General features: G+C 39.3%; 2 protein-coding genes across 3 annotated transcripts; both read right to left on the bottom strand.

Moving 5' to 3' along the window:
• Positions 1 to 1,790: 1,790 nt before the first annotated feature.
• Positions 1,791 to 15,782, bottom strand: mtmr2 (myotubularin related protein 2). 2 transcript variants are annotated; one of them, XM_034099351.2, is made up of 17 exons: positions 15,684 to 15,782; positions 9,347 to 9,668; positions 8,137 to 8,239; positions 8,013 to 8,036; positions 7,818 to 7,884; positions 7,620 to 7,714; positions 7,428 to 7,532; positions 5,961 to 6,065; positions 5,794 to 5,877; positions 5,139 to 5,288; positions 4,856 to 5,044; positions 4,551 to 4,736; positions 4,259 to 4,465; positions 4,066 to 4,158; positions 3,877 to 3,990; positions 3,620 to 3,796; positions 1,791 to 3,038 (listed from the first exon to the last, which is right to left on the bottom strand). In XM_034099351.2, the coding sequence occupies exons 2-17, from the start codon at positions 9,424 to 9,426 to the stop codon at positions 2,877 to 2,879; spliced, it is 1,941 nt and encodes a 646-aa protein (XP_033955242.1). In that variant the 5' UTR covers positions 9,427 to 9,668; positions 15,684 to 15,782; the 3' UTR covers positions 1,791 to 2,876. The 2 variants fall into 2 exon arrangements, with proteins under 2 accessions (XP_033955242.1, XP_033955243.1); XM_034099352.2 differs by having other exon boundaries at positions 7,818 to 7,881.
• A 720-nt stretch (positions 15,783 to 16,502) lies between these two features.
• On the bottom strand, positions 16,503 to 18,863 carry cwc15 (CWC15 spliceosome associated protein homolog). The gene is made up of 7 exons (XM_034099310.1): positions 18,777 to 18,863; positions 17,884 to 18,031; positions 17,623 to 17,735; positions 17,379 to 17,482; positions 17,188 to 17,298; positions 16,934 to 17,082; positions 16,503 to 16,831 (listed from the first exon to the last, which is right to left on the bottom strand). Exons 2-7 carry the CDS (start codon positions 18,018 to 18,020, stop codon positions 16,702 to 16,704), a joined length of 744 nt encoding a protein of 247 aa, XP_033955201.1. The 5' UTR covers positions 18,021 to 18,031; positions 18,777 to 18,863; the 3' UTR covers positions 16,503 to 16,701.
• Between the last annotated feature and the right edge of the window lie 3,834 nt (positions 18,864 to 22,697).

The raw sequence follows: 22,697 nt of genomic DNA, 5'->3' as shown, positions 1-22,697 counted from the left end.
GAATCGTCCTAACTTTTCACCCCCTTACGGCGCCCCTGTTTGCAGCTCAGTGCTTCATCCAACAGATTGGATCCTAATTCTGAAATGTGTGACACATTTCAATCAACATTAATATAACCTAATCAAGTCTCATTCTGTTGATAAACATACTCATTTGGATGAGGCTCTTTTTAATTATAAAAAGTAATGCCAGTAATAGAAAAATATGACTAACTTAAGCAATTTTAGTGGCAATATCAATTCATTTGAAGTTATAGGTATGAATTACAATGTAAAGTCAATGGAATGATAAGCCTGTTAATGGGTAAAGAATGCATTAAAGCTCAATTATGGCCAGTCATCTAATATTCAGGTATGAGAGACCGCTTGAATATGATCATGTAAAATGATTCCAGAGCCACTGAGTCTAATATTACCCTCAAGCAGTGACACTGTATTTCACATACCTTATTTAAAATAAAATACACTTTTCTTTATTATATTAGATGGAGAGACCATAATCACTGTTAGCGGTATTGGGACTGCTGAGAAAAAATAAAGTTATTACATACTGTTCTGGAAACAGCTTCATTACTCCTGACTAGCGCTGCGTACCGGTACGCCGAACCGGTACTGGACTTGTAAAAAGTTTCGGTTCAAGTCCGGTTAAAACCGGAACGTCAGGAACCGGTACTTGGACTCGCAAAAAAACTAGCACTTACGTATATTCTGGTGTCTGTGGTTATTTAAACATTCCCTGATAAACGTTATTCAGCGTCAATAAATGAGTGCTAATCCCAGTGTGCTCAGTGTACAACATCACATGTCATTTCACCTTCGATTTACGGTTTGAAAACGTAGAATTTCGCCACATGCTAATGCTAACCGGAAGTGAAGAATTTTCAGAATAAAAGTTTTAAGTTAATAGTGTGAACTTTCGGTTTTTTCAGAATAAAAGTGATTTAAATTAGTGTTTTTAATTCAAAATTACGCCATATCAACATTGATTTTAATTTCTAACAGTATGTATTGTAGAGTTGTAGAAAATACATGGTGCACAGACAGTACAGTACACTCTGACTGTACAGTCACTAGAGTGTAGCCTATACTGTATATTAGGCGTGTAACAGTGTGATGCGTATAATCTACTCTACACTCTACCTTTCAGCAACGTTTTAGGGATTTAGGCTCAGTCAGCTCAGGGACTGTTCGGTTACTTTAGTTTGGTAAATGAAATAAATGTTTGAACTTTGTAGTAGTTCACTGTAGTTGCTGTCATAAGTCATTTGTAGACTAAGTGGCACATTTGTACTTTGTAGAGAAATGTAGACACAAGTTGGAAGGGAGCACAATAAACCTGATGAGTTTGAATTTGAGTTGATTATGAGTTAATTTTCAATTGATAATTAGCTCACAATAAGTTCACTTTAGTTACTCACACAACTTGACACAAGCCATGGGTTCAGGTCCGGACTTATAAGTCCGGACCTGAACCTGAACCTCTGGACTTGAGTCCGGACCTGAACCTGAATGTGAGTCCAGGTACGCAGCACTACTCCTGACTAACTAGCACCAGAGACTGTATTGCTAGCGTACAGCACCACCTACAAGATAAACTGTATAACAGCATGTAAAATGTCTTAAAAGGAATTATTCAGCGAGTGTAATGAAGGTTAATGAATATGACATTTGTAAATAATTAAAAAACGTGCCTCATATTTTACAGTTATTGCTCATGTTGTTGGGGTTCTGCTATCATTTGAAACACTAAAAGATTAAAGGCAGGAAATAAACTGTGTTCACACATCACGCTATGGAAATCATACAGACTCCTGTGTCCTGTGTTTATTGAAAGTATTTACATATGCAGTGCAAAGGCTGACACTGGATTAACCGTTTCACCAGTATTAGTTGACATTTTAAAAACTGTGCTATCCTCCTATCTCTCAATTAGACCAAGGCACAGATATTTAAAATAAAATGTGAAATAAACACCCAAGGCAAACTATTAGTTGTTACATATTCTGCTTCCTATAAAAAAACATTGGCTGCTACTAGTTTTTTTAAAATAATATTAAGAAATGGATACACACTAGCTTTTAACGTTAATTAACTGTTGCATATTCTGGTTAGCATTAATATTGCATGGGAACATTTCTAATTAATTTGTGACATTAGACAGGCATACAAGTCTGGAAAGAAGGATAATAAATAACTAGTTAGAAAAATGAAACTTACAAAACATGAGATTAATACAAGACATAAGTCTATGTATTCATAAAAAAACAGATATTTGGTCACAACAATCTAAAAGCACTGACTTCGGAAGACAATCTGCCAACTTATTTTTAATGCCATGTATTTTTCCTAATATTAAAAGCTAACAGCCCTTTAGCTACATTGTTGAATCTCACAGACCACTTACTAGAGCTCAAATGCAGTAATTTACATCTTCACAATTGCTTTTAAATCAATCTCTTAACATTTGCAGTGCAGAGGAATGAAGTGAGTGTTCCTATGAAGTGTATAAGGCATACATAATTCACCCGAGTAATATTTTAGTGTACTTCAGAAATGGTCCAACACTGATTGTAGGTGGGTCGATGAGCTAGACAGTACTCACTATTCTTATCACTAACATCCCGACTCTGGAGGCAGAGAACAATATGGCTGTGGTCAAAGCACTAAGAGACAGTCTCCGGTTGTAAGCAGACTCTATATTCCCCGTAAAATGTGCAAACACAAACAGACATTTGGTGGTAGTGTGTAACGCGGCGTTTCACCCAAAGAGCCAGTTTAGCACCCAGGTCCTTCATGGCGTGGCCTACAGATGACTACCGTCAGCTTCTCACAGGTAGTGTTTAGCTTCCGCGACCGTCATGAGGGTCACAGTTACGTCAAACAAAGGTCTGCACCGGCGTGATGGAGCGTGTGGGGGAGCTGGCACGTTCAGAGGAAGAGGCCGAGCGATTGGTCACCTCTCGCTGCAGGTCGTCCACTCTCTTCTGCAGCTCCGCACGCTTCGCCAGCAGCTCCTTGTAGCGCTGATGAACAGGTTCCTGGTAACAACAAATAGGTTGACCTGTAAATCTCAAGGTCAAACACTATAGTGAAGCATGTATGAAATGCAAACAATTTTCTTTGAAACGCTGAAGTCCGATCTAAAGGGGGGACAACCTGGAAAATAATGTAAAGATTTAACAAATAAATTCCACTTGGAAACTTCAGAAGATTACTTACGTTTTAGGTTTATTCCATGTTTTAGTAATACAAACTTTTCTCTATAAATCAGGCTATTAATGATATATGAATGAACCCCTCTGCAGTCTGTGTGTGTAAGTGCCACTGAAGTGGAGATTTCTGGAGTATTACAAAAATAAAATGTATTTGAGGCTTCAAAGATATGTATTGTAAGTGGATTATTCAGTGGACAATATGTTGTGATTAATTATGCTGGTTTGGATGAATTTGGTAAATTCTACACATGCAAATAAAGAAATTGAGTGAAATAACTAGTTAACTAATAAACAGTTACATATTTTGGAAAAGTCTGAAAGTTAAAAAGCAAAACAGCCCAACATCTCAAAATTGACCAGTGCATAAAAAGAAACAATGTTTTGGTCCAATGTAATTGCCATACCTGAGGCCTCATGCGAGGGTTCCAGCGGATGTAGTAGCCAACCCAAAGCTCCAGGTGACGTAAGCTGACTACAGGAAACAGCACATGGTTGGTATAGTTCACATACAAGGGATTGGTGAAGTCCTCCAGCTGGCTGTTGATGTAGGACCACAACGACACTGTCCTCTTGGGAATCTCCTGTAAAATAAAAAGGGGAGGTTGACATGACGTTGGACTCAGACCTCCAACAAAGCTTTGAGAAAAAAAAATGCTCTTACCTCTTTCAGCCTCTGCTGTTCGCTGTTGCACAAGAATGTCCCAAACAGGCAGCTGTACAGGTGATCCAGGATGGTCACCAGGAAGTTTTCGTTGAACTCAAAGGCAGCAGGAAACTAAAATAATAACAGCTTCTTTAGTGTCATTGAAAGACCGTGTTGATCTGAAGATCGGCTCTATTTATTGCTTACCTGGCGAGTCAATTGCCAGACACAGTCGATGAACTGAATGAAAACAGGTGAGCGGTCTGCGTCGGTGTGGTTCTTATCGCCGTGACCAACACGCTAAAAGAAGAACAAAGGATAATCAGTGATGCAACTGATAAAGCAACCAAGCACATGTATTTTTACCAAACGTCAAAATAGTGTGAGAAAATGTGTTTACCAGCTGGAAGCGGTGACCGAAGCTCAGCCACTCTTTCTCCAGCAACACCTCGAAGCCGCGGATGGTGCGGTAGTGAGCGTCCAGCATGAGCATGGCCAGGGAGGTGAGCTGGCCCGTGCGATCCCAGCCGTCGCTGCAGTGCACCACCACTGAAGTTTTCCCAGACTCCACCTTGTCTGCAATACGCAGGGCTCCTGCTAGGATCAACTAAAAACACATGCGCAACAGATTGGTTGTTATTCTCCTTAAGTTGAGAGGAGATCCGGAATATAACACCAAGTCTTTCGCTCACCTTGATGTGCTCAAGCCAATGAGTGGACTCCAGATTGGAGAGCCAATGGGAATCCTCGATGTTGGGGTAGACCACGTCCTTCAGCTTGCGTAGGGACTCTCTCATCACATGGATGTTGTGAATATCCAAGAACACCAGCTCAGCATTTTGATACGCATCTTCACTTTCATAACCACCGCCTTTCATCTGAAGAAGAACATTTTAAAACAAACAAGGGAAGACATTTAGCAAGCAGACCCTGAGTTTCTTTACATATAGAGATGCACTTATTGCAATTTTCTTGGCTGATTTTCAGTATTATATACCTTGTTGGCAGCAGCGTTGACACTGGGCCTGGCATCGAAGATGAACAGTTTATGGGACTGAGCATTAGCATCCATGATGGCCTGAAGGTATTTCTCATCCTCTTTGCTGCGCTTCCCGTTTACTCCCACCATGGGCTGACTGCAGCGCGTCACTGTGGCCTGGCTCTCCGGATGGATCCATGACAACACCTGCACACAGAGTATAACAGAATGTTACCAAAGACAGTCAGACAATATAATGAGGAGAGGATAGGTAGGTTCATGCTGAAGAAAGGTCACTCACAGGTATCCTTCCCTTGGCTCGGAAGGCAGCTACTCTCTTCAGCTCTTCGTCTGGTATGTTCACAGGCACCGCCAGGGTTGATGGGTAGGTGTCGCAAACCTCGTAGTGGTCATTGACTTTTGTTACCCTCCAGCTTTCATTTGGTATACCCTTTAAAAACACACAAGGTACCAATTTAATAAAAACAGACAAATAACTAATGTAATAAACAGTCTGGAATTTTAGATTTTTTAAGCGGGGTTGAATGTGTTACATATTTACATTCAGTTTATTACCTACAGTAGATGTCGGACAGACCTTGCTGATATGGAACTAAAGCCGTTATCTTTGCCTACTAGGCCCTATTTTTCGTTTTGGGGTTTCCCCTTTCCTGTAGTGTGTTGTCGCGCTTCTATGGCTAGCGCTCCAACACAGTGTACGGGATAGGCTATGGGGCGGGTCATCTCTAAGCGGTTGACCGATAACAACAGAGCTGGACAGCTAACCAATCAGAGCAGACTGGGCTCTGGTTTCAGACAGAGGGGAAAAGAGGTTCAGCAGCACAGGCAGTATGAGATAAATAAACAATGGAACAATTACTTCATACCTCCCTAATTTAAACATTCCCAACAATCTAATTAAGATATGCCGGTCGAACCATGTTGTTTTTAAATACCTGTCTTTTGTATTCTGAGACAGCGTCATACACCTTCCATCCGTTTTCAGGAAACACTTGGCCATATTCACAGGCAAAGATTTGCTGTGGAGAGAGGGAGAGGTGTTCAGTCAGCAGACAGAGCTGATGAACAGTGACAGAGACACCAAGGCTTAAAAATCACTCACCAGCCCGTTGGAAACAGGAAACGCAAATTTCACCAGCACTTCGAAAATGGACTTCCTCAGTGTGTCCTCCAGTTGTTTGTGAGCAAATCGCAGATTACGCATATCCTGCAGATAGGCAGAGCAGCAGGTCATGGACATACTCAGAGGTCTATAGTTGAATATAAATATGATGTCATAGCAGTAAAGCATCTTTGCTATGCTATGCTATGCTAACTCACTTTTTCTCTCTGGCTTTTGTTTAATTATCTATTTATTCATTTATTTAGTTATTTATTCATTTAGTTCTTTATTTTAATATTTATAACATAACATAGGATTTCTTAAAGTATTTTTAAAATAGTTTATACATTATTCGAATATAGTAATAGTAGATAGGATTACTTAAAATATAGTACAATATATTTCATATTTTTTCCCCTTTAGACCCTTGTGGTTTATTCTTAAAAACCCTTACCCTTCCCCCATTTTCCCTCTGCTGGTCTATGGCCTTGTAGAGGGTAACGGGGTACAGAGTCACTTAGATAAGCGGGGGAGTGCATCTGACGAAGAGATAGGTTGTTGTGCTCCCTCTCTCTGTTTCTTATCTATATCTAATAGAACTGCTCGGGTCTTGATAGATTGAGTGGGGAAGTTCATGAGATCTTTCTAGAGGGTTATTAAGAATAACTTTTATCCAATGACCTTTTCCCTCTCTGTCTGTGTCTGTGTATTCTCTTGTTCCGATTAACCCAGCCACATCTTTTTTCTTGTTTTGTATCTATATCTACGCCGGGATCCGGAGTCGAGGCTGATCCTCTTGCTGTAGTCCTGTGTCTTGGATCCTCTATCCTGAGTTCTGGATTAAATCGTGGACTTCGGGTCGTGGCTGAACCTGTCTCTGCGGTCCTGCCTTGGGTCTCGTCATGCTGCTTCCCTGATGGCTTCCACAGGATTGTAGCTGACATCCTCGTGGATTCATCTTCTTATTACAGACACATGCATTTCCTAACATTCGGTCTATATGCTGTAAAATGTATTATCTCTTCGATTTACACACGGCATCTATTGCACGTCTGTCCGTCCTGGGAGAGGGATCCCTCCTTTGTTGCTCTCCCTGAGGTTTCTCCCATTTTTTCCCCTTAAACTGTGGGTTTTCTCTGGAAGTTTTTCCTTGTACGATGTGAGGGTCTAAGGACAGAGGGTGTCGTTTTTCTCATACTGATATTCTGAACAATCTGTGCTGTTGTATTTGCTGTAAAGTGTCTCTACTGTAGGCTATTTTTATTATATGTACAGCACTTTGGCTCGACCAAAAATCGTTTATAAATGTGCTATATAAATAAAACTTGATTTGATATTGTAGAAATATAGCATGTTCATAGACTGACTTATTCTTAAAAAATGCGATTTCAGATTCGTTATGCCTGTGCACTGTTCCATCTACTGAGTTGCCATATAAAGCAGGTTTAGTTTCCACATCCTACTCACCTTGCATACTAGCCCGTATGACACGTCGCCACGACTAGAGGCACTTCCAATCTTTTCCACACGACTCACCACTCCGAGGGGCAGGTCCAACACAAATGATGGCTCCTAGAAACAAACTACACATTAACAAAAACTGTACGTTTTCTGTAGCGATTTATACTGATTTTTAAATGTGTTATTCAAGAAGCATACCCTGTCCATGCATCTGAAGAAAAGTCTGTAGTTGGTTACTGTCACCGTCCCCCTCATTGCTCCGATGAAAGGACAGAAGTAGGTGACATCTTGGGCTACAAAAATAAAAAAATAAAAAATGATGTTTATAGCCAAGCACAACACATATAGGAAAAAACGAATTTGCCTTTAATGCGTGAATGCAAAGAGAGCACATACCCATGTCATGAACGGTTTCATTTGGAAGTAACTGTGGCTCTTCTTTGTCTGAATCTCTAGGCACCTGCTTAAAAGATAAGATACATATTATACCTAAAGGAGAAGCGCTCTCTTAATCTGAACATATTAAACTAGCTACGGAATTATTATTATTCAGACTGCTTCGTCTAGTTTATAATTCACAAGAACGCGTACCTTGGCAGCAGTTTTTGGCTTGACCTGAAGAATGCAGAGAAGAGGAGAGTCATGCTTTGGACATTATTATGAGTAAATAAAAAAAATCAACATCGTGTAAGTGACATTTGTGCATGTAACTGACCCTGAGCTCTGGGGAGAGCTCTGTAGGAGTGGCCCCAGAGTCACAAGACATGGCAGAGGCTGCTTTGGCCTGGGCAGAGCGGTCAGAGCGAGAGGTGGACGTGCTGTGGAGAGATAACAGGACAAACTATAAAAAAGAAATACAACTTGTCTGAGTAAAATGTAACTACAGCCATGTTATTCTCATTGTACTTATGCTGAAACCGTTATTTGATTAAATATTAGCCACCTAACAAAAATGATTGCCGAGTAAATTCACTCTCGCTGTTCTAAAGTTGCTACTCGGATAAGCCGAGTAGCAACTTTAGAACAGCGAGTGAATTGACTCAATAAGAAGAATTTTAGGTACTTACTACATTTTCTGTTACTTATTCATACTCCAAAACACCTCAAAGGCAAATATTGTTCATTTTACTTTACTTCATCTAAAGCATATACTTAAATAATATAAAATATAATTAACAAGTAAATGGTGTAATATTATTGAATAAAATAAGATATTATCAATTCAAAATGTGGGTGATGTTCACATTAATAATATAATCAAATGTTCTGATTCTGAAATGGGCCATTCTGCATAACGACAACTTTTACTTTTGGTACTTTAAGTAGCCTATGTTGTAATGCTCGTACTTATGTATAATGTATGCAGGACTTTCGCTTAAAACAGAGTATTGCTAGACTGTTGTTTTGCTACTTTTAATCAAGTAAAAGATCTGCATACATCCTTCACCTCTTCTTTAGGACTTTTAACTGTAAAGCATACTGAGGAAGTATGAATGAAGAACCTTGAAGGCATCATCGTGTGCTCGTTTTTCACAAGTTCTAAAGCCTAAACTATTTATTGAATATTCAAATACACAATGGGTGGCATTACTCTGGAATCTGATTTATTTAGATGGACATTTGCTTTCATTTTCCCTCCTACATTATAAAAGATTGTTGGACCTTTTCATTATAAGGGATAATGGCCGATAATGACAGGCTAGTTAAATGGTGCCCAACTGTCAACATCAGGGGTCGTCTCATGGCAGTTTGTTAATCGCACATTGCATTATTTGTGGTTTAACGGACACTTCTGAAGTTTTAGTAAAATAACATTAGTATTAGACATGTCAAGTCACGTTACAACACTGAAATACACAGCTGTCTTTTTGTTTTAAAAACTTTTAGCTAGCTTAAAAGCGACGTGTTGTGGTGCGTTCAGCTACCTGGACAATGAATCAACACTTGGCTGTCGGGACGAGAAACGCTTCGAGCCCAGGCTGTCGATGCTACCGCTCTTCTCCATGTTCTCCTGCTTCAAGCGTTAGGATATCTGGTGCTGTTGGCCCCGAATAATGCTCTAAAGATCACCGTATATAGTCTTTAAATCCTCCCTCGGAGTTCAGTAAATCCCCACCAACGAAAGGAAGCTGCCATGTTTTCCCAGCAGCCTCCCAAAGCCTGTCACAATGGAGCGATTGTTGGAGTGGGCGCCCCCTGCCGGAGGGCTGCATGCGCTGTGGACCTTCTGATTTGATTCAGAAACATCTGGAACAGGCATTTGGTGGTAAATGCTTTTTAAAGAAATTACAGGGATTTAAATGCATTTAAATAGCTGATAATATCAAATAATTATCGTTATAGTTGTATTATCCTAACTGTTTCAGAGAAACACAACACGTACACACATATTGCGTTCCAAAGTCAGTGGCGCCTCCAGACATTTTTCATAGGGGCGGCCAAATGGGGCCACTGAAAATCTTGGGGTGGCCCACCAAAACCAAGAATGTAATTGTTGTAAAAGTATAGACTAGATGAAAACAATGGCAAAGAGAATCACCTACTGATATACTTTGGTTTCTTATTTTACATTTTCTGATACTATTCATCTGAAGTGAATATAATACGGATAGTTAACATTTTACTTCAAACAACATTTAAAAGAACCTTATTTTGTGTTATGTATACATGTATTGGTGATTTATTGTTTTGTTTTTTATATATGCTAGTTGTTCTTTCCTTTTAAAAAGACAAATACAGCTTAATCTAAATAAGTTCCTTTATTGTAATGTTCAACATGTTCAGCATTCTCAACACATAATACACAAACAACAGCAACACAACATGTTCTTCAGTTATATTATGTCTCTAGGTTATAAATAGTTTCAGACTGAACAAAGCTGTTTTTGTCACACTGGGATCACAGATGATTGACATGACTTTATTAAATCAAGTTTTAAAACATGACTATTTTATTTCAACAGGACCCAAAAACTCAAGGGGTATAAAATGGTAAATACATACTGTGATTGAACACAAAAACACCATCTATTATTGACCTTTATAGCAAATTCAAAACATTATAAATGATACAAAACACCACCTTTTAGTATTAGACAGAATAGGTGACGAGACATATTTCTATGTTTTTAGTTTAGGCCACTGTAGTGAGAGTAATACATATAGCTTGTATTCCATTTGTTTTGTATATGTATATTTATACTTTATAAACAAACTGGTAGGGATGCTCCGATCGATCGGTCACCGATCGAGATCGGCCGATACTCACTCTCTACCGATCGATCGGTGCTCTCTAAACATGCCGATCGCGAGAGCCGATCGCATGACGTAAAATACATGACACTTTTCTGTGTGCGGCAAAACAAGCTCGCCAAAATGGCTTCATTGCTCTGGCATTATTTTAAGGTGTCCGAAAAAGACAGTAAAATAGTGGTATGCAACGTGTGTGAAGCAGAAATCCTGCAGCTCCGCCCGCCGGACCGGTAAGCGGAGCGATACACACAAGAGTTAGACCTAACACACTTAGCTATTTTATCTACCTCTGGAACAAGCTAAACTAGTCATTATAAATATATATATTCTTCACTGTCGGGTCACTCATTACTGGATCAGTGAGCTGCATGAGATACTGACAGGCTGTCAGGAGAGGGAGAGAGGGGTAAAGAGGGGGGAGAGAGAGAGGGAGAGAGGAAAAGAGAGCGCTTCCGCTCATTTCTCCCGTGTTATTATCCAAAGTGAATGTAAACTTGAATAATGTACTCAGGGATGGGCAAATGGCGGCCCGCGGGCCGCATGCGGCCCCCACCTCCTCTTTTTGCGGCCCTTAGATTCATTTATAAACAACGTAATTAATAAAAAATAAATATATATATTTTTTATTTGTTTTACTTGTAGTACTGATACCGTCCACTATACTCCTAGTTACGTCGCGAGCTGCGTAGATGATTTCAAATACCGCAAAAATAATCTGTGACGCATTTGTGTGTATTGTGTTTGTTTCTCGGGGAAACCCTCACAAGAAACACCGGCTGTTGTTATGCCTGCTGTGACGTTAAGTTGCCTCTTGTAATTATGCCTTTACAAGCTTACAAGTTGTATTTATCATCTGAATTTGGTGAAACAAGTTTAATATTCTAAAAACCAAGACTTTGTTTATTTGAAATCAGATGAAAACAAACTTTCACGGACCCTGCCGTGTTATCTATGATTACTACGCTTTTCATTCATAATTTCAGCGGGAGGGAGGGAGGGGGAGTGGCGCTGAGGAACAGCAGAATGCGGGCTGACAGGTGTCTGTGTTGACAGAATGCAGAGACAGGCTACAAGTGTTTTAGGTTCAAGTTAGACAACTAATGTCTGGGTTAGTGTTCATGACTTCATGTTTAAAGTCATCTTAATGGTTAATCTCAATACACACACATTTTCCGTGCTTTCCAATAATTTAAAATAGTTTTATTCCACTGTTTAATAACCTGTTCAATACAAACATGCCACTTGTAAAAATGAAATAACATTTCTGTGAACTGATATTTGTTTAGTAAGTTTATTAGAGGATGTTCCCATTTTTTGGGGATGTTCCCTTTGATTGTAAAATGTCAATGAAGATGTCAGACTTAGTATATTTGTTAATAATTACATACAACACATGGAATTTGTGTGTGTGTGTGTTCCAAGTGAATCTGCGGCCCCCTGGTGGCCAGTACATCAATGATGTGGCCCCCACCACCATCAACGTTGCTCATCCCTGATGTACATCATTTGAATGTAATAATTCAGTTGATTGTTGTTCGTGGAAGCTCCAGTGAATGAGCCCCATTAACTGAGTTTTAAACATCACTTTAAATGGAAGATTTAAAGTGATGTTTAAATCTTCCATTTAGGCTCCGCCCACTCGATCGGATCGGCGATCGGTATCGGCATCCCTACAAACTGGTTACCCTTTATTTTAATTAGCATACAGAACATTATGAAAACAAACTTGACTAATGGTCGGCTCATAACCTCAGAACAAAGAAGAGGAAAAACTGCATAGATTCTCGTTTCATTTTGAAGGAGCTGCAGACCTCAAGTGTGTAGAAGACTTAAATGATTAAAAAGGTCACAATCACATTAATAAAACTGTATTTAGGTTTTAGTTTCACTTAGTGCTACGTACCGGTACGCCGAACCAGTACTGGACTTGTAAAAAGTTTGGGTTCAAGTCCGGTTAAAACCGGAACGTCGGGAACCGGTACTTGGACTCGCAAAAAAACTAGCACTTACGTATATTCTCCTTCTTGTTCTAAACCATCTAAAACCTCCCTGAAGGCAGGAGAGACTGAAAAGAGTCAAGGGAAGCTTATAAAAGTTAACAGCATTTAATTACACAAAAGATGCGGTGGTGTACAAATGAAATTGCAAAAGGAGGCGCTCTCCTCATCTCCCGTCAGCCCAGGGGCCTCATTTATAATGCAGTGCGTAGGATTCACGTGGGAAAGTTGCTTACGTAGTAGAAATCCAAAAAATAGGTACAAAAATGTTACGACATTTTCCGATTCACCAAACATTGCGTTCCGGCGAGGAAAGTGCGTACAGCACTTCCTACGCCGGTTTCCCTTTATAAATCACAATCGACTCGAAATGCGGTGCAGCTTTTGCGGGCTTCACGTAACGCCCATCTTTGCCTATAAATAGTCAAAGAAACGCCCATTCATTCACTTTGACTGACTTTATGAAGAAGATAGCAGGAAATGACGACAGAACAGCTAAAACAGACATCTCACACTGTCAGATTTTGGTTATTTTGGGGAGGTCGAGATAAATCATATTGTTTGGTGGATGCCGTTTGAACCAGAGTAGCAGCATGAAGGTCGGATCGTCACCAAAATAAATAAATGGTCCGAAAAAGGTTCATGACAAAAAAAATACACATAGCCTTCCTCAGGCAGTGTGTTTGTACCGGGGACAGGAGACACCCCCTTGATGAGAAACTGTGAGAAATTATCGGGGAATCCCTCCGGAGTGGAGTCATGACAACTGGATCTGAATTATGTTTTCGTATTTGGTGGTTTGTGTCCCAGCTGTCGATCTCCACTGCGTCTCCACTGCAGCCTGTGCATCTCAACCCCCCCCCCCCCCCTCCCCGCAGCAACTCTATATCCACCAGTTAGAGGAAATACAACTAATGTGTTGTGTTATATTTGCTGTACAATTTACCATATATGGTGTTCTTAGTTTCCATACCTCCTGTGTTTTATGAACAACTTATCAAGTCTTAGCAAACGGCATAAAACATGATTAAACATGGTAGTATATAAAACCATGCTCGTACAACCTATAGAAATGCAAAACCGCATCATTTATGAGAGAACATTTCATAACATTAACACAACATATTCGAGGTGGTTTTAAATAACATATCCGTATTTATTTATTTCTCCAAGTTATGTTTTTGTGTGCACTGAGGAGTCTCAAACAGGCGTTTGTTTAATCATTTTAAGATTGGCTTTAATCAATGTTTGAAAATGAATTCTTCATATATGATAAATGAGAGGTAACATTTTATTTATGGTATTATTTCCACATATTTCTCTCCATTCTTCCTTCTGCCAACGGTGTCGCTTTTTATTGTATCTCCCGTTTTTGTGCTTAGTGCGTACGCATGGGTTAGAGTTTGCGTGGAGGACCGCATGTTTTCCCGTCAAGTTAGTATTTTATAAATCGTAAACACTGCGTAGAAACTGGCATACGCCATTTTTTGAGCGTATATCCCTTTATAAATGAGGCCCCAGGTCAGCAGGTAGAAGAGATCAATTATTGGCTTGCTCTTCCTGTTGTCATCTGAGGTCTTCTCCTATTGGCCGGCGGGTCCAATGCCATTCCTGCCTTTTTCTGTTGCTAAATTACTCATCAATAAATCATTCTGGTGTCTGTGGTTATTTAAACATTCCCTGATAAACGTTATTCAGCGTCAATAAATGAGTACTAATCCCAGTGTGCTCAGTGTACAACATCTCATTTCAACTTCGATTCACGGTTTAAAAATGTAGCATTTTGCCACATGCTAATGCTAACCGGAAGTAAATAATTTTCAGAATAAAAGTATTAAATGAATAGTGTGAACTTCCGGTTCTTTCAGAATAAAACTGATTTAAATTAAATAGTGTATTTAATTCAAAATTACGCCATATCAACATTGATTTTAATTTCTAACAGTATGTATGTACATCACTATGTATGTAGTATGTACTGTATAATGTACACATGTAGACTTGTAGAAAAGACATGGTGTACAGACAGTACAGTACACTCAGCACACTACAGTGTATACTGTATAGTAGGTGTGTAACAGTGTAATGCGTATAGTCTAGTCTACACTCTACCTTTCAGCAACGTTTTAGGGATTTAGGCTCAGTCAGCTCAGGGACTGTTTGGTTACTTTAGTTTGGTAAATGAAATAAATGTTTGAACTTTGTAGTAGTTCATTGTAGTTGCTGTCATAAGTCATTTGTAGACTAAGTGGCAAAAAGTTATTTTTTTACATTTGTACTTTGTAGAGAAATGTAGACACAAGTTGGAAGGGAGCACAATAAACCTGACGAGTTTGAATTTGAGTTGATTATGAGTTAATTTTCAATTGATAATTAGCTCACAATAAGTTCACTTTAGTTACTCACACAACTTGACACAAGCCATGGGTTCAGAACGTGAACCTCTGGACTTGAGTCCGGACCTGAACTTGAATGTGAGTCCAGGTACGCAGCACTAGTTTCACTTTTACAAAACAGAGTTCCACATGTACTTTCTAGCATGTATGGCCATCTCCTCACTAGCGCTATGCTGCTGCTCCCCTGCCAGCTCTGTCTCTCCTTTACTCATCTTCCTCTTAAAATAAGAAGAGATGTCTGTTGACTTTCTCTTCATTTTATGCAAATTGACATTACACACAGCAGTGATTAATAGTAGCCTACGCATTACACCAGCCCAGCATACCGACATCGGCTAACGTTAGCTTAGCACGCACGCTAAACTAACGCTAATTAGGATAGCCGCCAAAGTGTGTTTACAGACGAATTATACCTGAAGCCAAGCCAGCCTTTACTGAGCACCGAGCCTGTTTTCCAGGTCTTCCAGCGTTTTTCTCGTTTTAATGCCATTGAACACACATTTTGATCAGAATAACAGCTAAAGGTAAGCATATCTCCGTTTTTTGCTACCTAAAGCAAACACACTAAAGCCTAAAGTGTTGTGGGGCTTAACAGGCAACGAACGTATACGACTTACCTTCTAGAAGTCTGGTGGATTTGTCAAATCAGTAGAAAGAAACGTTTTGCTGCAACATGCTGCTGTCTGTGAGAATCTCAGAGTGTTACCATGGTAGCAGAGAGAGAGGGAGGGGCTGCAGTATGAGCGTTGGAAGCTCAAATCAAGCGACTCGCTGGCTGTGTATTTGTTGTTAAATATCAGATAAACTACTACGCATACGTGACGGCGAGGCGGTGTGTGTGGTGGGGGGGGGCAACAAATATATCAGGGTGGCCATGGCCCCACCTGCTGGCGCCACTGTCCAAAGTATCCATGTTGCAAATAATCATTCATTCATTTGTTTTACTTGAAGTAGGGATGATATAAACAGTGCTTTACACAACTAGCCAAATTAAAATACAATTCTAATTCTTGCCTCATTACAAATAGGACAGAAAGCCTGAAATCAGAACTTGCACCCCAAATGAATTTCCTTTAAAATATCAAAAATAATGCAACTCTACTTTGATGAAAATTTAGAAGAATTTGATGAACTAATATCATTCAAATATGTTTGCCTATTTAATTCCTTTATCTCAAAAGGTTAATTAAATGATGAATGCGTAAAACCCATTCTGTTAACAGTTGTAAGTGTGTTATCGTGCACAATAGGAAATTAAAACCAAAACCCCACATTTCAGGAAAAAGGTAGAATACATATTCAAGGAACAATGCCATTAAAAAGAGAATCCTCCAAAATGACATGGATTTCCTCAAATAAATTCCTGCAAGCCAAGACAGTCTTACAGTTTATTGAAATGTTAATTATATTAAAAAAGAAAAACCTACAGAAAGACATTTAACAGTTTCAACTTTTCATTTGCTTTATTCAAAGGATGTATCTTTCCCACTCATTTATATACAACATCTTACTTGTTGACTGTACACATACTAATGCATTTGAATACAGAATGTATGTGAATGCATTTGTCAATCTTGGGATTGAGGGAAAGGAGAGCGAAGTCTAAACAAAAGGTTAAAAAAAAACACCAAGTCTTTACTTTACATATTTCTCCATAAATTTCTTGTGGAACTCAGAGCGCAGTGTGTCATTGATAAAGCGTTTCTCCTTCCTTGCTTCGTCAACTCCTTTGGCGCAGTTCTTGAACACAACATCATCATCCCACCTAAAAAGATATTAACACATTAATTTGAGTGGATTATAAGTGGAAAGTGAAGAGAACATTTTTCTTTATACATAAAACTCATGATGTGTCTTTATGCCATACCTTCTCTTGACTCTGAATGTAGTCTGAGTCGGGGCGACCTGCTGTTGCTGTTGCTGCAGCTGCTGCTGCCCGGCCAAATTGATCAATGGATTGCCACTCAATATATTCTCCATGCGAATTCTCTCCTCCTCTGCCTTCTGCTCCCGCTCCTAAAATGGGAAAAGAAACAACGTCACTCAATGACAGCACATTTGCCTCATCTCAAACAGAAATGGTGTCTTCACTTGACAGCTGTGCAGTGGTTCAAACTTTACTTTGCGTTCTTGCTCTTCAGCCCGCTCCTTCTTGATTTTCTCCAGTTCTGCCAGAAGCGCTGCAGTGTCGTCGTCATCGCTGTCCTCCTCAGAGTCCTCGTCCTCATCGTCCTATAAATAACCAGGCATCAATGATGAGGGAGTTCTAATCCCCAAAAAGTGAGATTAAATATTGCAGGGAATGCTCTTACATCGGTGAGAGGGTCGTCAGCATCAAGGTTGGCTGCTGGGATCTGATCTAGTCTGGGCCTCTTTGAGGATGATGACGAAGATGATGACGATGATGTGGTGTGCTCTGGAAAATGAGGGTCAATGCAGTATATCAATTATTGGTTTAATGGGTATATACGTTACATAACATGAGTAACTTGCATAGGAATAACGAATAGAAGACATGTTAAAAAAAAAACATTACGTCTCGGCAGAAATACCAACCTCTTGGTCCTCTCTCTCGGGTCTTTTCACGTGCAACTACACGCTCCCTTTCCTCCAGCTCCCTGCGGAAGTCACGGGCACGCACCTCTTCCTGGTTATCCTGGGTAGGTTGTCTGAGAATGGGAAAACCCCTTTGTTATATTTCCAGCAAATGTAGGAAGAGTTCAGCAACAAACATACTGGATAACAATCAGCGGTTGACTCGGTGAAACACCGATAACAACATACAAAAATCATTCTACGCATGTTTTAAATACTGACCTGTATTTGATTTTGGTGTGACCCGGGAGATCTCGACTGGAATACTGCTTGGACAGGGCACTTAAATCCCCTCCACCTTCTCCCTTACCTCGCCCTCCTCTGGCCGGCTCAAATGTTGGCCTTGCAGCTGTAGTCATCTTTAATAGATCTGAAGAGAGGAGAACACATATTACATTAACATGTTTATCCAAAGCAACTTACACCATTGAGATACAAACTAAGAAGAACAGATACAAACCAACTAAAAACCAAGTGATGTTCAGAACAGTACACACCCAAGACCTGAGTACATTTAAATAGAGAGGGGTCGCTAAAAACATGAAGCTCCTGTCATAAATATCAAGCTGACTTGTCAATAATGAGGCAGCAGTCCCCTCATTTGAATCTAACAACATATGTTACACTACCCTACGTCTAAGTCTGTTTTAACCCAAAAGTGCGGAAACTACCTACAAATCAAACATGCACAAAGTGTCTGCAGGGGATACATTTCAGGTGATATGGTTGTGCGGTAATGTAGCTTTAGTTATTTCGTCTAATTGAAGAAGCACATCCAACAACAAGCTAAGCAATGTATTGCCAGTAGGCGTTTTGCTCATCAGACCTTTAAATAACTTAATACTTATCTTATTGTATAAGAGACATCTGCCGTCTTTTATAAGGCAAATAAAGGTTTGCTAATTATTGCTAAAGAACAGAAGCTAGCGAGTTTTCCACTACGGCTAACAAGTTGCTAGCATGCTAACCTGGACCAACAACGATGAAGAAACCAATGCTAATTTGTTTAACTTGTCTATTGTGAACACTCAAAAATGAAAAGTTTCAAAAAGTAATTTCACTAAAATTCATTTCAAGGGTAGTTTAGAAATGGATTTTAGATAAATAATACTTACGGAGCTGCTACCGCACGAGAAAAGCCGAAACAACGCGTGTCGTCACTTCCTGTAGAAACCCGGAAAAGATGCATTCATAAACCCTCGGAAATTTAACAACACTCTGAACCCTTCGTGCTAAAGGATTTTCATATATTTGAATATAGTGGTCTTGTTGATTCCCACATTTTTGTTATGATGATTAGTGAATTGAGCTCTTACTAATATACTAAATAACTATTCTACGGTATATTCAATGTGCTCATCTCTATATTTGCATGTAAAGAACAAGTAAAGTGCCTTAATTTTCCTTATTAATTATTGTGCAATGTTGTATTGGGGAAGGTAGGGGGGGGGGGAGTGTCAAATAGTACTATGCATGCTTTGAAAGTATTGGAATCTGAATTAAAGGTAATCATAACACAAACTTGAAAGTCTGCCAATAAGGGTTAATAACGAACAAGCAAAAAATATCAGATTTTTAGTGTAAATTTCCTAAAACTAACATGTAATTATGACAGCGTACACAGCCGAACCACAAAATGGCCCAAAGAAACAAGGTCATTAATCTGTCAACCTTAACTTTGCTGTCGCCAGGCCCAGGGGGAGATTTGTTTTACAGATCACACACACATACTTACATTCAATACCTTAAGGAACAATTTGTGACATATTTGTATCATTCTTTCAACTCCAAACAGGAAACCTTGCACATTCCTCTGTGCATATTTCTGAAGAGTTACTTTTAAATGCAAACTCTTCCACTGTTGAAATTCAAATATACTGTACACATTATTTACTTAATTTTCTTACTTTTTACATTTGTTATAACAGCTCTTCATTTGCTCTTATTTTACAACTCAATTCCTCCTTCAGTGTTTATGTTTGCATCATTGTACACCAAAGCAAAATCCGTGTGTGTGTAAATGTACATAGCAATAAACCTGATTCTGGAATATAATAAGACAAACTCTAAATATTTAAATTGTAATTCTGCAGGGTATGACAGATTCAACAGTAAAATAATACTTAGTTCTTTCTCCTCTTTTCACCTTTTCATTTTGAATGTAAATTGCATGCAATTGCATAATATTATAAAAAGACAGTTTAGTTCAGAATGTACTCTTCTGTAAATCAACAACACTTTTCACTGAGCAGTACGTCAACACTATTCTCATTCAACCATGCATTTTCTATACAGTAAGGCAAGGCAAGTTTATTTATATAGCACCTTTCAACACAAGGCAATTCAAAACGCTTTACAAAAATGGAAGACATTAAGAAAATGGCATTTCAAATCAGTCATTAAAAAGCAAAGATAATAAAATAAACATTAAAAGAAAAAATACATGGATAATAGTTACAGTGCAGTTTAAGATGTGAATAGTTCAATTAAAAGCAGCGGTCTTCAGCCTGGATTTAAAAGTAGTCAGAGTTGCAGCAGACTGGCAGGTTTCTGGGAGTTTGTTCCAGATATTTGGAGCATAGTAACTGAACGCTGCTTTACCACTCTGGGGACAGAAAGCTGACCAGTCCCTGAAGACCTGAGAGATCTGGATGGTTCATAATTTAGCAGGAGGTCAGAAATGTATTTTGAGCCTAAACCATTCAAAGCTTTATAAACCAGCAGCAATATTTTTAAATCAATTATTTGACACACAGGAAGCCAGTGTAAAGACTTCAGAACAGGAGTGATGTGATCCACTTTCTTAGTGTTAGTGAGGACTCGAGCAGCAGCGTTCTGAATTAGCTGCAGCGTTCTGCAGATTCTTTAGTGAGACCTGTAAAGACACCATTACAGTAGTCGAGTCTACTGAAGATAAAAGCATGGACAGGTTTTTCCAAATCCTGCTGTCACATTAGTCTTTTAATCCTAGATATGTTATTTAGGTGATAGTAGGCTGATTTAGTAATTGTTTTAATGTGACTGTTGAAACTCAGGTCAGAGTCCATGACTACACCTAGATTTCTGGCTTTATCTGTTGTTTTGAACATTTCAGACGTTCTGCCTTGGCTCCAAAAACCATTACCTCAGTTTTATCTTTGTTTAATTGGAGAAAGTTCTGACATATCCAGTCATTGATTTGTTCAATAAACGTACTCAGTGTTTGATTTGGAGAATAGTCTCCTGGTGAAATGGTTATGTACATTTGTGTGTCATCCGCATATGGTAACTTATTTTGTTGTTTTTCATTATCTGAGCTAGTTTTAGCATGTAGATGTTAAAGAGAAGAGGCCCCAAGACAGAGCCTTGAGGAACCCCACATGTCATATTTGTCAACTCAGATGTGTATTTACCTATAGAAACAAAGTTCAGGATTCAAACCAATCTAGAACTGTTGCCGAAAGTCCCACCCAGTTTTCTAGACGGTCTAGTAATATGTTGTGGTCAACAGTGTCAAACGCAGCACTGAGATCTAATAATACTAACACTGAAGTTCTGCCACTGTCTGTGTTTAAGTGGATGTCATTGAAGACCTTTACAAGAGCAGTCTCATTGCTGTGGTCTGGTCGAAAGCCTGACTGGAACACATCGAAACAGTTATTTAAATGCAAGTAATTACTCAACTGTTGAAAAACTACTTTTTCAATGATTTTACCTAGAAATGGGAGGTTTGATATGGGCCTGTAGTTGTTCATTACTGAAGCATCTAGATTATTCTTTTTTAAGAGCAGTTTAATGACTGCAGTTTTCAGGGCCTGTGGAAAAACACCTGAGTAAAGAGACTTATTTACTATGTGAAGAAGATCTGAGGCCATGCAACGAAAAACATCTTTGAAAAATCCTGTTGGAATAATATCAAGGCAGCAGGAGGAGGATTTCAGAAGTTGAATAATGTCCTCTAGGTTTTTATCATTAATCTGATGGAATTGTGTCATGGTGTTTGAATTGATATTAGGTGGACACAGGGACAACACATTTGCTGTACCTGATACAGAGGCACTGACTGCTTGTCTGATTTTCTGAATGTTGTCAGTGAAGAAGGAGGCAAAATCATTGCAGGCCCTGGTGGATAGAAATTCAGAGGCTACTGACACTGGGGGGTTTGTTAGTCTGTCGACGGTAGCAAACAAGGCATGTGCGTTGTTTTTGTTTTTGGTAATGATGTCAGAGAAGAAAGACTGTCGGGCAATTTTCAATTCCAAATTATAAAGGCCAAGTCTCTCTTGATAGATTTCAAAGTGAACCTGGAGATTTGTTTTTCGCCACCTGCGTTCAGCTTTTCGCCACTTTCTTTTTTCTGTTTTCACGGTCATGGCCTTTCTCCATGGAGATATTTTCTTGCCAGTCACTTCCTTTACCTTAGTTGGAGCAATGGCATCTATAACATTTTAAATTTTTGAATTAAAATGATCTACTAGCTCATTTACTGAGATGTTAGCAGGGGCAAGTGTGGAAGAACAGCTGCACTGTTATTTTTGTTCAATCCAAGTTTCCGTTAAAAACATAAAATCGAGATTGTGCTCAGTGATAAAATCATTGATTAAAAATGTTTTTCCTGCCAAAGACCTGACATTTAATAAAGCTAGTTTAAGTTTGTTAAATACACTATCAGTAAGATTTTTTGCCACAAGCTGTGGCTGACATGGAATCACTGCTAAATTTGATAAACTCACACAAATGTTTGAGCACTTCCTGTTTCTAAGCTGATTCACCGCTCTTAATCTATTACCTATCAACACAGATATCGGCAAAGCTACAGGCAGGCAGGGCCCCGGCATGTCCTGGAAAGAGTTGAGAGTGCCATACGCCCTTGAGCCTGGACCCAGCACATATCAGTTAGAGTTTGTTGCGTTTTGTACACACACATCCTTATCAGGCTTCGGAGACCGCAGATGCTTTCTTGAAGGTGGGGGAGGTGGTTGACGTAGGCACTGTGATGAAGACGGAGGAGATGGTGCGCGTCTCTGCTTCGGTGATTTTGGTGGGCGTCGTTGAGG

This window comes from Pseudochaenichthys georgianus, chromosome 14 (assembly GCF_902827115.2).
Source record: "Pseudochaenichthys georgianus chromosome 14, fPseGeo1.2, whole genome shotgun sequence".
NCBI lineage: Eukaryota > Metazoa > Chordata > Actinopteri > Perciformes > Channichthyidae > Pseudochaenichthys > Pseudochaenichthys georgianus.
The sequence above is the reverse complement of the archived record's forward strand: the minus strand, read 5'-3'. Positions and strand labels throughout refer to the sequence as shown.

Excerpts from the sequence above, each read along its gene's own strand:
- mtmr2 (XM_034099351.2), bottom strand. The coding sequence starts at position 9,426 with ATGGAGAAGAGCGGTAGCATCGACAGCCTGGGCTCGAAGCGTTTCTCG. Across the intron at positions 5,878-5,960 it reads TTCCTGTTTCCAACGGGCTG|CAAATCTTTGCCTGTGAATA; the intron begins GTGAGTGATTTT and ends CTCTCTCCACAG. Across the intron at positions 3,797-3,876 it reads AACAGCAGAGGCTGAAAGAG|GAGATTCCCAAGAGGACAGT; the intron begins GTAAGAGCATTT and ends TTTATTTTACAG.
- cwc15 (XM_034099310.1), bottom strand. The coding sequence starts at position 18,020 with ATGACTACAGCTGCAAGGCCAACATTTGAGCCGGCCAGAGGAGGGCGA. Across the intron at positions 17,483-17,622 it reads CCGAGAGAGAGGACCAAGAG|AGCACACCACATCATCGTCA; the intron begins GTTGGTATTTCT and ends CTCATTTTCCAG. Across the intron at positions 17,299-17,378 it reads CTGACGACCCTCTCACCGAT|GACGATGAGGACGAGGACTC; the intron begins GTAAGAGCATTC and ends GGTTATTTATAG.